This window comes from Chelon labrosus (genome assembly GCF_963514085.1).
Source record: "Chelon labrosus genome assembly, chromosome: 7".
NCBI lineage: Eukaryota > Metazoa > Chordata > Actinopteri > Mugiliformes > Mugilidae > Chelon > Chelon labrosus.
The window spans coordinates 30,054,927-30,069,625 of NC_140343.1; the positions used below are offsets into that span (position 1 = coordinate 30,054,927).

At 37.4% G+C, this 14,699-nt stretch overlaps 1 protein-coding gene across 2 annotated transcripts in view; it reads right to left on the minus strand.

Moving 5' to 3' along the window:
- Nucleotides 1–6,922: 6,922 nt before the first annotated feature.
- Nucleotides 6,923–14,699, minus strand: part of LOC311491003 (arf-GAP with coiled-coil, ANK repeat and PH domain-containing protein 2-like) — a 70,614-nt gene continuing 62,837 nt past the window's right edge. For both annotated transcript variants that reach the window (XM_084548836.1, XM_084548835.1), the window contains 2 exons: nucleotides 14,063–14,124; nucleotides 6,923–10,390 (listed from right to left, as the gene is read on the minus strand). In XM_084548836.1, the coding sequence (XP_084404962.1) occupies nucleotides 10,287–10,390; nucleotides 14,063–14,124 (166 nt within the window). In that variant the 3' untranslated portion in view covers nucleotides 6,923–10,286. The remainder of the gene's footprint in view (nucleotides 10,391–14,062; nucleotides 14,125–14,699) is intronic.

Below are 14,699 nucleotides of genomic sequence, written 5' to 3' on the forward strand. Positions count from 1 at the left end.
TTAGGATTTAGAGAGGCCAGTGGTCCATGGCATCTCCATTGATTTTTTTTAATTGACTGGAGTTTGAGAAACAGAAGTTTGAACTGACTCTCTAAGCTCTGCCATGTTTTTCAGATTTTATTTTACTCTTTTAGACAGTTTGTTGATCTTGGTCATATTTCCATTTGTAATTTAGTGCTGCTTCATACATTTTATGGGTTATTTTCCATTTTACAAACCAGGGAATGAGCTCATAAAAAGCAACCAATTGTATAGACTGTAAGTGTAATAATCTAATAATATTATTTTTTTTTTAACAGTACAACATCAGATATAATTATATAGGGATACTTTAAAATAAAGTTGGATATCTGTGTTAAGGTTAATTAAGGACTCTTAAGTTCTATGACCTGAAAACTTCACCCACTACTGACTGAGCTGTGTTAACAAACTGACACATTTTTGTTTTGTGATAAACATGGACAGCTGAATAAAAAAGGTACTGCAGCATGTTGTCTTTAGCTGAGATAGAGCCACTTTTTTAGATCCAATTTTCCAAATTAAAATCAACCTAACACTTCTAAATCTTTAAGAAAGATTTCTGTGAGCATGTGTATAAGTAATTAAATCACACCTAACTTTTTTCTGTTGTAATAATAAATTGATGGCTAAAATAATGTGTTTGAAAATATAAACACATTTGACAAAGTAGGATGTTGGTTATGCTGTGTACAGCTGTATTCTGAAGACATGGATTCTTAACACATTCACACATTTCCTCTGTATACCTGACTTTACTTTTGTTAACCTTTGCTGCTGACAGCTGGATTTTCGTGTGGCTGCTGCAAAAATATTATCCTCTCTTTAACCCATACTTTTTCATAACTTAGTCCACGGTTGATCCACAGAGTGAAGAAAACATCATCAGGTCTGGACAGGAACCCTGAAAAATAAGTAAATAAGTAAACTTTCATGTCTGTATGTCAAAGTGAAGCAAGTCCTAATGTGTTGCTTAATTCAATAAAGTGTTGCGTTTTCTTCTTGCGTTGGAACTTAGTGAAATGATCTCATCTCACTGGCGTTTTGTGTTTGTTTGAAGAAAATAAGACTTCAGTCACCACTGGACTTGGTGACTTGTTAACATGAATATCTTCTGCAGTTTGGACCCTGGCAGTCTTGAGCAGCGTTAATGGGGCTTGGACCTCTCAGCGTTTGTTCACATGGTGTTTTTATGGAGGGAAACATCTCCAGCGGCGGCCCTTCGCTTCTCCACAGGCGCACAGACCGCAGACTTCCAGGAAAAGGACCGGTGGCTGGTACATGGGGCAATGCCAGTGAGAGCGGCGTGGCAGACAGATGGGAAATCATATGTAGACTAGTGTATCTTGAAAGCTTTACAGGAAAATGCACGATGCTAAAAACCTCAGCATGAAAGAGACTGAGCTGGTGAAGATCAGATTTTAACCACCTGGTTTGAAAAATCACAAATCTCACCAATCTCATGGGAAAACACATACAGTGTTCATTTGTACAGCCAAGTAGTCATTGTGGTTGACTACGCTTACACGGCCAATGAGGGAATAAAATGTATAAAGAAAGTCTCTTTTGACCCTGCAGCCGCAGCTGAACTGCATATTTCCACTTGCTCCTGTCTTTACTTTCTGTCACCCTGCTTTAAATACATCCTTTGTGTAAAATTGCTGGAGGATTTTCCGCGCATCAGGCAACTAAAGCTCAAACCTCAACAAAGACATGACAAACAAACCAATCTGATCCAGAGAATACAGTAATATAACGAACTTGAGAGGTTGTACATTTTATTTAATATACGCCTGTCCAGTAGTTTTGAGGTGAAATATGATCGTACGATCACTGTTGAAAATCTGGCATGTTTTCAGGAACATTAGTTTGCGGCAGACTAAACAAACACATTGGCCTACTGTACACATGCACACAAAGATGGCTATAACTCATCTGAAGTGGTGGGCACTACTGGCTTGCATGCCTCTCATTTAAACAGCTGCAGAAATAAACAGGCTGTAATTATTAAAGGTGGAATGAGACGGGGCCATAAATTCATGGATGTGTATCAAGACTTGCACAAGGGCTGGATTCATGACTTCACTGATGTATGTTAGAGGCCAACTGAGACTGAATGAATAGTCTCTTTATATGCTAATCAATCAACTATTATGAACACATAAAACAGAAACATTTCACAATAAAAAATAGACTAAAGCTCAGGTGAGGTTGAAAATAAATAAAGTGAATTAATGAAAAGTTGCCTTTCAGGATCCAAGCTGCATTTTCAGGCTGTGCAGAATTTCTCCTCCAGATATGAAAGACTACAAGGAGTCTTCCCTCTGCTGGCCAGACAGATTACACTGCTGTTTCCTGTAAAAACAACTCAACGTATTCAGCAAAAGTCTGCAAAGGGAATAACACCACAGCAGAGAAACAACAGAATCAGAACATCTCCAAATGATTGACTTTTCCTTGCTAAATCTAGAGTTTAACACACTAACAAAGAGGAAGTTATTAAAGCTGACCACAAATATCAATAAAACATCTCTATGCATGAGGAAAATTAGAATTTCTGCACTCTACAACTGATGCACAAGCATCTCTAAATAGCATGTCTATATAGTAAATACATAACATACTCTTTATGACAGTAATAAGATTGAAATTCAAAATCATTTTAGCTTTTGACCGACAGTCTCATTCAGCAGCTGAAATTATACATTCTGAGCAACAAAATACAGACACAAAGTGGGAGTGTCAGAGCCTCAGCGTCTTATGATGACTTTCAAACCCTTTTCAATATCTTGTAATCACAGTACCTCACATTAAAAGACGATTCTATTCACTAAAAGAAAAACAGGATACAGCCAATTCTGAGATATCAAAATGGCAGGCAGGATGAATCACTGCTCTTGGAAAAAAACTAAAAATAATCACAGGATTATGAGGAAATATTCTGCCTTTCTGAAGGAGGAGACATTTATAGAATCTTCTGGCCTTGACTTACTTGTCTTATGTGTGAATTAACACTTCTGTTATCACTGATAAAGTTTCAGTTTTATTTATATACCGTCAATAACAATACAAATTGTCTCAAGACGCTTTACAAAATCCGGTCTGAAACCCTGGGCAAGCCTGAACTCAACTCTCACCTCAACTCAACTTTATTCACAGAGCCGGCCCAAGCCTCCAGGGAGCCCTAAGCAATATCTGATTTTGGGGCCCTCTATTTCTGCCACTAATATTCATTGTTGGTCATTCACACACCTACTATAAACTCATTGCAGCTCTGGCAGTGTTGTTTACATTATCCTATTGTCAGCCTGACATGTTAATTTATAACAACTGTTGTTCTAGGTGTAATGAGGTTTATTTTTGTTGCAACTCACTCATCTGCAAACACAGAAACAGATAAAACTGTGTGAATGTACAGTTAAACTGTAGCGACTTTGTAAAGACTGGGTTCAGAGCTACAGTGGTCACCATGACAACAGAGCAAACTGAAGCATTAAGTCTGATATTGAATACAATGTAGTCTTACTAAAAGTAACAATAATAAACCAGTAGACAATGTATTTACTGTAAAAGTGCCATCTGGTTTATTTTTTTTATTTATTTTTATTTATTTTAACAATGTGCAAATAATTTGTAGTGGAAGAACAACAATAAAGTGCAACAACCAATAAAATCACTTAGATATATAAAAATAACAAATTCAATTGACAGAATTAAATAGAATAAAGAATAAAATATAAATGAAATACTTAAATAATGAGGTAAATGAAACTGCAACAGGAGGGAGGAAAGAAGGCCACTCAGCTGGGTCAACTGGTGGAGCTGACGATGATACATGGTGCGAAGGGGACACTGTGGTGGAAGTTGCTGAAGTGACCAAAGAAAGACAATGACTAAAAAAGAAGGACCTATGGACATTAAATTACAGTTTTGAACATAATTATTCATCTCAGAATGTTCTGTTAACTTACCAGGTAGATCAGCTGTGGTTGCAGACACAGAGGGGACAGTGGGCACAGCGGATGGAGATGCGAGACAGACCTCTGCAGAGGATGGAGATGGACCTAAGATGAAATACATATATGCATATACACACATATTAATGAGATACTTTGACTAAATTGATTTCCCTTTGGGTGTAATTCTTATACTCAGAAATTAAATGTATACTGTATGGTGACAGGTTTTTCCTCATCTGATGCATTACCCACAGTTGAGCCTGAGGACATGGACTGGCACTGGGCTGATTCTGTGCCTCCAAAGTACTTTAACAGTGCTCCTGGGGAAGTGTCACATACTTACGAGTTGATATAAAAATGATGTAAAAAAAGACAAATGAGTAGTATGTTGCCTACTTGTATAAAGAACAATCACAATATATTATAAAGCCTTTGTGATGTTATCTGGCCTTAACATCCCATATTTCACTACAGCTATTTTACTTGATCACTAGGCTCTCAAATGCTCTCATGGACAGGTGCTTTCAGGGTTAGCCCCCTACAGAACATATTTACACATTCACAATACTATGCATAGCACATACTGTATACTGTATAGTGCAGTTTGCAATTTACAGAAAATGCTTCTGATAAGATAGGCCTACGTCACATTAAATAAATTATGTAGGATGGTGTCTTATCATTATCAAAATGCTTCACCTCCTGCAGCTGACCTGCTGGCAGTTTTTACCCAGCTCTGCAATGGTGTGTTTCTTTTAGCTGCCTTCTTGAGGTCTTTCTCTTTCTTCTTAATCCGTCTCTGTTGTGAAGGCATACTTAAGCACACAAAATGAACATTAGTGAGTCTCTCTCTCTCTCTCTCTCTCTCTCTTTACATATATATATATATATATAAATGTATATATAAAGTATATGTTTAGTATGCCTACATTAAAAAGTTTTTTAAAAAAAGTGTTTTTTAAAAAAAAAAAAAAAAAAAGCTACTTTGAAAGAATAGCTTTCCAAACTACCATTACTTTATTACTGGAAGAAGTTAAACTACAGCAAAGCTACTCTAGGGATAAATCTAGTTTGGATAACTAAAGCCAAAGAAAAAATGTTCAAACTACTGACAAATTGACAATGAACATATGATATAAAATTATAGCAGAAGATATGGCCTGTTCATTGCAATTAAACTATAGGTGAAATTTCTTTCCTCACAGTTCATACATAAATAAAATAAAAATATCTAAAAATTAATTAACATTTGTTAACAAATAGCAAATTAAAACAATGAAAGTCTAAATAAGGAAATAAAAAAGGGGCCTGTTGTCTCGTCAGTTTTGAAACAACTGCAAAATGTATTTAAGCTAGTAGTTGAACTAGCCTACCTGTAGTTCACGACTCCCCAACACTGGATGTACTATATCACATCACATCCAATGGAGCAGATTTATTGTTTTATTCCGTCATGGGGATAGGGAACATAGCCCCACACGCAGACTTCAAGGCAGCGCTGCATGGAAGGCACTTCCCGCAGTTCCCGTAAGAACTGCACAGATTATTCGAGGTCAGATGGATACTTTTTTGTATTATTCGCAGAGCATTTGTGATCACCATAACTTCTAAAACTCACCTGACTGACAAACTTCCCTCTCGTGTTCAGTGTCAGAAAGTCATGTCACAAGGGGCAAAGGGCATCGCTGACGTTGTCAAAATAAAAAAGTTTGAATTATATGGCGATTTAATTTGTTTTAGTGCTTCTACTTTACCAATTACGGCCTCATTGTATTGATGTAGACACAACAGCAAAAAACAAAACAAAAAAGGCACTCCCTCAGCTAGGGGCAGCTCACTAGTTTTTTTGCAACATGGCTGAATATTTTTTCCGACTCTGAGGTTGTGGACGAATCATAGCAGTAGCAAATTACAGGTAAACAAGCCGACCATCGCGGGTGTGCGCAGCGCTCAGAGACGACATCGTCCAGGTCAGAAGACATCATCCGGGGTCTGTAGGTCAATCTAAAGACCCTGAATGATGATAACAGGTAACTCTGGACTCAACGGGGAATAGCACTGGCGTACGATAACAAAATGTTGGTGAAATTAACGAGTTTTGTGGCAGATAATGCCTTATTTAGAGGCTGCGTTTCAGTGCACCAAATTCTGGGCCCCATCCATGCCAGTGCACGAATCGCGTGAGCAAAAAAACAAAAATAAATTGGGGCCATTACACCCTCTCTACTTTTATGGTCAGGCTTAAGACTTTCCTTTTTGATCAAGCTTATAGTTAGGGCTGGACTAAACCATCCCTTTGTTATGCTGCTATAGGACTAGGCTGCTGGGGGACGATGCACTGAGCACATGTCCTCCTTCTTTCTTCTCTCTCCTCTCTCACATCCTCCACTTTCTTTTCTCTGGCACAGAGCTCTTGCCCTCTAATTTCCTATCTACTACTAGTCATGCAATTCTGTGCTATTACTGTATAGAATGTTTACTGCTGTCTGTCCCTCCCCTCCTCCTCCAACTCCTTGTGAGTATCTCCGGCCTGGAGTTGTGTGTTTCCTGTGGAGCTCCATACTACTACTACCCGGCTGGCCTTAGGCAGATGGGTCCCTCCATATGAGCTGGGTTCTGCTCGAGGTTTCTTCCTGTTAAAAGTCAGTTTTTCCTTGCCACCGTCGCCTTCAGGTTTGCTCTGGGGGTTTCAGGCCGGGTTTTGTAAAGTGTCTTGAGACGATTTGTATTGTTGTTGACGCTATATAAATAAAATTTAATTGAACTGAATTTATTTATAAATAAACAAGCATAAATTTTAAGCTAAAGTCAGATCATATTGATGACTGGTTCTTTCATCCACCACCTGAATTGATGCATTTGGCCTACTTGTGCTCAAACACCTATAAACATTAGGCTACATCTGGTTTGTGTACTAATGTTTTTGATCCATGACACATTTTGATTTAAAAACATTTATTCTTGAACAGGAGCCAACAACTGTACACAGAGAATCAAATCAAATAAACTATCTCATTTTTCAATGAAATTGTTCTTCAGCTTGCAGAAAAAGAAATAAAGCTTTGCTAAAGCCTTACACGAGATGTAAGGATGTAATTTCCATCCCAGTAAATGCCCACTGACTCTGGACTACGACAACGTTAACGTTAATTGGATGCAGTTACACAACAAGTAAACTCGTTTCACCTTTCTCTCTTCCTTCTTTTTCTGGTACCCCGATTTGTGTTTTTTGGGCGGCATGATGACAGTTAGCCTCCAGGTCATTCAATCCGGGCTCACTGATTATTGTATTTGAAATACATTATGACACCAATTAATTAGAGGGCCCATCATTCACTAAAAGAGATTTAGATGAGAGAGATCTGACATTTAAAAGACCATATTTAATTTTCCTAATCTTCCATTCAACCAATAAATTTGTATTGATTTGTATAAGGTTCCTAATGTCCTGTGAATAATTCCTCTTTTGTTGTTTTTAGATTTAAAGAATCTGGGAGCAGACAGAACATCTATGGAGTTCAGAGAGTTTTGGGTGTGAGACAGTCCTAGAGAAGCAGCAGAGAAGTGTGTAAGACTGCAATGCCTCAATGCCTTCAGAGAAGCTAAAACGTCAGTACGTAGACATATTGTTCGACTGGGATTTTGGATTGTAAATCATATTAGAAAAACAATTAACAGATTAGATTAGTATTCCAAAAGAAACATGCTTTAACCTGGTTACAGTGTTTGTGTAACATGGCACCAAGTCTTAAATGAAAAGCAAAGAAATAAGCAACATTCAGAATTGAATCCTTGGTCTGCATATGTATTGAAGTCCTTACATATTACAGGTATATCATACAGTACATGTATGTGGGTATACAGACAGGCAATATAAAATTAGCTAAAATTATGGAAGGATACAAAGAACAGCATATACAAAAGCTTATTTAACGATTCAAGTACCACTAACTTTATACTTCAGTAATCTATTCAAAAGCATCTGTACAAAATGTACAAGAGTTGTATATCATGTTGGCCAAAGGTTTAATGTCATGGCTTACGTCTACGTAAAGGCGACAGGTAAGTGAATATTTTGCAGTTTCATTGGAAGAGAAGTCACAGATCTTATAGTACAGTACAACGTTAACTTTACACCATTCATTTTTAAACATGAGGCTTTGGTATCTGAACTAGGTCAAACAGTATCACTTTGTTTCAACTCAACACATTAAACAGTTTCTTCATAACTCAAGTCAAACACTTCTACGGAATTCCCATAGTGTGTAATCTTTTATTTTGCAGACTGTATGTACGATGTTTCTTGTAATTTCAAAAACAAATTCCTAACAATGTTCTATTAAGTTTCTTTGTGGGACTTTCATAAGTCGCAACTAACATTTTAGTTAAATTACTGAATTAATGAGTGATTAACTGGGTTATAACACTGAGATTTTAATGAAATAGTTAGTGTTTCAGCACCATCCATTCACAATATTTCCTTTCCATAATTGTCCAACTACTAAAAGGTTTTTACTCTTTAAGCAGCAGGGTTTGCCATACTGGTGCTGATTTCAGTTGGCCTACCTGCATGAAAGTAAATCAATGTGTCAACAAAGTGAGTCAGTTTCCAATTTTTTTGGTGAACTGATCAGTTTTACTTCCTGCATGGGAAATGGTGGAAAAATAAGGTGCAGCCAAAGCGAGCTGTTGAGGAGCTGCAGGTGGCAGGGTGCACACCACCAGCTCCTTAGGCTGGCTAACCAGATTTAGTAAATTTAGCTAATTAGTAATTAATAAAAATGCAATAATCATTTAATTTAAAACAGAATGAAATCTATCTGTGATGCAAATCGGCTTTGACCAAACGTTTTATTGATAATGACACATTTTTAACAACGAGATTAAGTTGTTTGGATGTGCTGTAAAAAGATTCAACCTTTCTTTATTTCTGATAAAGAAGTTGCACAAGGGGTGTTTGCCGCCTCCAGTTTTATGGATCTTGCAGGACTAAACTGTGCTTGCTGTTACCTGGGTAACAACAGGTGCTGCCAGTAAACTTTACCAACATAAAGTACGTATTTACTCAGGTTTACATGGACCTAATTAAATTAAGTGTTACCAATACTTGAAACCAAATAAAATGACAAATCACACACATCGATTAGCCACAACATTAAAAAAAAATATCAGATGAAATAAATTACATTAATGATCTCATTATAATGAAATGTTCTTCTGGGAAACCTGGGTTATGAATTATGTAGATGTAGCCAGAAACATGGAGGCCCTACCCTACAACTTAAAGAATCCTACCTCCTGGAGGCAGACTCCAGAGTTTACCCTTACAGGTCCTGTGTGAATGCCTCATTTGGTCAGAGCTGTTCTGGTGGCACAAGGGGGACCTACACAATATAAGCCAAATGGTTTTAATGTTGTGGCTGATCGGTGTATATTCAGGTACAGGTCTACACAGTTGATTTCATATCAGCTTGAGACTATATCGACGCTTCAGACTAATCAACCTATACAACTATTTCATTTCCACAAAATCACAGCGTTCAAAGGCTGATTGCCTCAGTAACACATACTGCAGGTGAATGAAAACGATACTTAACTATAATCCGTTTAAAATTACAAATGTATCAACATCTGTGGCGATTTAAGACAAATACATTTGTGCAAATAAGTAAAAACATATTGCCATATATGCTGTGAGTTCTTTAAAGCAAAACAATGCAAAAAAAAGATAATGCTCATAAAAAAGGATCCTACTGAAAAGATTAAGGACTTAAAAAAGGAAATAGGTTATTGAACAGCCTGTGATGCACTCGCCTTTCTTTGCAGCGCACTACTTAATTTAAAAAAATATATAAAAGAAAATGACTTTCTGTCCAAAAGTGTGTCATGGAAAATTAAACAGGGTCAAAATAACCAACAGCCTTGACAGCAGCTCCACATTCAGACCGAGTTCAATCATCATTCATCTTATATCCTAGCAAATCCTTTCCAGTTCTTTAACACTGTACCATTTACTATAATAAGTTCTACTGAAAAGCACTATTTAAAAAATGTTCATTAACAGAAGTTCCCCTTAACTTGACTGAAGTTTTCAACAAAAGCTGCAAGTGAAATTAACTAGATGAAAGGGCTCTCCGATCACATTCAATACAGTGACGTGTCTCCAGCTGTGGGGGCCACATGTTACAGGCTTAAGGGCTTTCTGATGAGTGTTGAGGAAAAAGTGGAGATGTCATTTAAGAGGTCTTATTTCTATTTCTGTCATGTCGCAAGTCTTTCTGACTGCAAGTGGATGGTATTTGTGCAGTGTCAGGGTCGTTGTGTGTCGTACTGCTGGTAGCGATTCAGCTTGTCTGGGTCGTTAGAGGCCATATGGGTAAAATCCTGGAAAATGTCCTGGTAGGTTTCATCTCCTGTAAAAAATAAACAGAAGACAACAAAGGTACAAATTCAACTTTAAAAATGCAGTGGTTCACAACATTTTTTTTTTCCACAAACTTTTCTCTCTCTTAATTTTTTTTATGAACAATTTGTTATTCACTGAACAACTCATTATGTTCAAAACAAAGAAAGGAAAGGACTGCATAATTTAACATATCCTAAAATTAGTAACTATGTGTTAGTCAAACACATTTATTTCATAGTTTATCTCCTTCTGTAGGCTCTTAGATATAACAAGTTTTTTTTTTTTTTTTGCAAATCTGTTACAAAAAGCAGATTTTTTTTTACCCCACAAATGCATTTGTCAGAACTATTCGGGCACTTCCACTGAGCGGGTTCTGTCTAGTCCCTTCCACATTTTCTCTACATCACCCTGCTGCAACAAATCAATCAATCAAGACAGAGACTAAACTGTGCCACGACAGAAACCACAAACCAATGAAAAGTATAACTTACTGCCCCATGATAAAGGTTTAGAGCATAACAAAACATGCAAAGTCGGAGGGCTCATGCAGCGACAGTGTCATCAGTGTCAACAAGAAAGAAAAAGAAAAGAGCTGGCCATACCTGTAAGAGTGTTGATCTGGCTCGAAATGTGAAACAGAACAAAGCAGAGGCGAGAATGTAAGAAGCAAAAAGCAAAAGTTTAAGCCAGCGGGGCTCTCGTTAGCAACTGGAGACAGAATCAGAAAGAAAAGAGCCCACAGACTTTTTTTATGTGTCAACAACTGTATTGCATTTAAAGTGCAGGAAATTATATACAAAAAACAGTTGTGTTGGCCTCAGCATCCCAGAAAATAAAAGAGAACAGAAGAAAGGCACAAACTCTGAGGAGGAGAGTGAGAAAAGAAAACGCAAAACAGAAAGAGAAAAATTACATAAAATGAAGTGGATGACTGTTAACAAACCAGTGGTTCATAAATTGATCAAGTCTTTCCTATTCTATTTTTTTAATCATTTTTAGAAGACCACGTGTTTAAAGACATCATAATTATGGGAAATATTATAATAATTGTCTCAAAAATATATATTTTTCTAACCCAATTTTAAAAATCAAAGCCCACAAGAATAACTGCTCTGTGCTTCTACATACTTAATCAGGTAGAAACATTTGAGCTGACAGAAATGCAATTTTAATAAGAGTCCCATCATTCATCAGCTGATTGGGGTCGCTGATGAAGAGGCTCTATGGTTTCAAAGAGGATGGCAACAGCTCAAATCCTCTCAAAGCAAATAAAAACAACATGAGGACCCTTCAGTGACTGAAAGCACACCGACTCTAATCAGCTCCTTCTACTAAACATAAACGTCCTCCTGTTGCTTTCATAATTGTTGCAGTGTATCTATTGTTGACCTACAAGGTAACAACAATCAAACCGTATCCAATAAATATGAAACATTAAGAAGAAAGAACTTCTATTAATTTGCTGTCACACAGGCCCAAAATAATTACCACTTTAAAAATTCATACAGGCCTATAACAGTCCAACAACCTGCAGCAGCATGTTTAGCCCTCAATGTAAAATGCTCCAGTCTTTAAGGACAAATTCTTGACATATGTGAGCTGAGTTCTCCCTCCTGTCGTTAGCACTCATAAATGCACAAATCCCTTTGTTTAACAATCTAAGAGAAAACACTCCTGACAAACCCCTCAGCTTCTACTCTAAAGAACAGAAAAACTTCATTTGCTTTTAAAAACAAACACATCACAAGCAGTACTCAAATATCAAGCACATCAGCAGACATGTCAGTCATTCAAATCATCACAAATTGTTCTACCACCAGCAGGGGGCGCTGATGTTTTAAAAATCCATTAGTCAAAGTGCTTAGGTACCCCCTGAGGATTTTGGGCTGCATGAAGCAGACTATATTTAAATCATTCAATCACTATCAACACAACTCAAATGAGCTTCATCTCTTTTCACATTCTTACCATAAGCTACTATATGATAAAGATAACGATAAGCTTAGACGAGCAGGTGCTTAAAAAAAGCTATACATGTACAATATTTTTCTAGACTATTGCACTTATTGCTTAATCCTCAAATGGTCTGTCAATATATCACTAAAAATCCACTAACATTCGAGGCGATCAATGTGCCTTTTTGCTGTACATTTCAAGATTTCCCCATAGTTACGGGCAATGAACAAGCACGCTTAAAGGGAAACTACCATTTTTCTGGACCTTATTTCTGGCATATAATACAATCGTTTACTCACCCATATAACTTTGGTGTCATTTTTAGTCCTTCGGAAGATATTTAGCTCCAGCGGAGCGCCATGTATATCCATATAGTGGGAGTGATTGGGGTACCGAAACGCATCCTCTAAATAACGCATTATCTGCCACGATACTCGTTCATTTCAACAATATTTTGTTATGATACGCCAGTGCTATTCCCTGTTGAGTCCGGAGTTACCAGAAATAAGGTCCAGGTTGTAAAAAACGGTAGTTCCCCTTTAACTGACTACTGACACCTCATGGCACTCACCCCCGTGCAACAAGAGTCACTCTCAACTCTGCATATTCTGTCAAATACAAGCTAAAAAGAAATGTAGTATGCACATCATTTACAACATATGCAGTAAAAATAGCTATTTTGTGGTTCCTAGAGTCATCTCCATAAAAGAAAACTATTCTAAAATAGACTCATTTCTCTTACCAGGCAGGTAACAACAGCAAGATGCATTCTGTTTGGATAACACTTCAGAAAAGTAAACAGGCCTTGAAACTGGTTAAGACTTCAAATGAGAACCATATAGTCACGGGAAAAGGTACAGTAGTTGCATAACCATTAACAGGAATGTGCATAAACAACTAACAGGTCAACTGAAAACTTTTTACACACACATCATGCCTCTATGATAAAAAAAATAAATAAATTCAAAAGTCACTATTATTGCCAGATACTGTAATGAAGTATCAAACTGGATACGTTGGTAGTTACTGGGTAGATGTTTGCAAAGATACTGTGACTATTAGCAGAGACACAGTAACAAGTAAAAAGAAAGCTAATTTCTGACCAGATGCTACAAATCACTGAACACCTCTACAACAGAGGATTTTTTTGAACTTAAAGGAAATACAGACTAGTAAAAAGTGACCATTTCTTTCCCCATTTGTGCTATTCATTATTTGAGTAACAGTCACTTAATGGAAAAGGTGGATGTTCCACTTTTGAACAAAACTCATTACAGTCCAGGAGTCTGTGGCTTTAACCCTGTGACATGAACATAATGTAGCACCTGAAGCTTTATCACAGCGAGGTGCAGAGCTGGTGCAGCACCTGGCAGAAGGTGGAACGTTAAAGTGGAAGTATTACAGCAGGAAACAGGAGCACAGTTGGAGTTTGACTCAGTTCACTTGATCAAATATCAATATCATCAAATCACCTGGACACATCTTTAAAAGCAAATCACTGAGAATGAATTGCCTGGGATATATTGTGATAATGTATTTAATCTGCTGTTTTAGGTCAACTTTCTCCAACTCTGAAACCTGAAATTTTCATTTCTTAAGCCTTTGTACTGGGTTGCCCTGTGTAATGAGAAGAGTTATTCAGTTTCATCCAGCTGCAGGCTTATAAACTCCTGCATGCATTTCCTGTACTGCATCTCGGTGGGGCTGTTGGTGTTATATTGACCTGACTGGCTGTAAGGCCCCTCTGCCTCCCGCATCTCCTCATTCATCTTGGCCAGTCGCAACCTGGGCAGCAAATAAAGAAACAATAAGTTACAGAGAGACAAACTCACACAATACAATCAATAAACAGCCTTTCAACGTTTATCTCTTATTTCTGGGTTCTGAAACTCAAAACCGTATCATTACTCTGATAAATAACAGCTAAGATAAAGGACTTTGCTTAATGTAAAGATGCATTAATGTAAAGATACATTCAGAAACTGCTGGCTCAATATGGTGAAACTGTTATTTTCTGGAAACTGTTATTTATTTACTGGAAACTGTAATGACACTCGGTTACACCACTCGAAGGTTACTATAATTAATATGGTGTGTAAGTTTGCCAAAAGTATGTCAGACTTCGCATATCATCAATCCATCGCTAGTTATCTAGGGGGTGTCCAGCAGGCGATGTGGTCTTCATAGACAACTGGAACACTTTCTGGGGAAAGCCTGGTCTAATTAGGCAAGATGACATCCATTCCACTATGGCGGGTGCAGCTCTCATATCTAGGAATCTGTCCAATTTTATTAACCCCCCCCCCAAACAACAACAACCCAGAGTTCAGGCCACTTTCAACAATGGCGACTGAAACTTT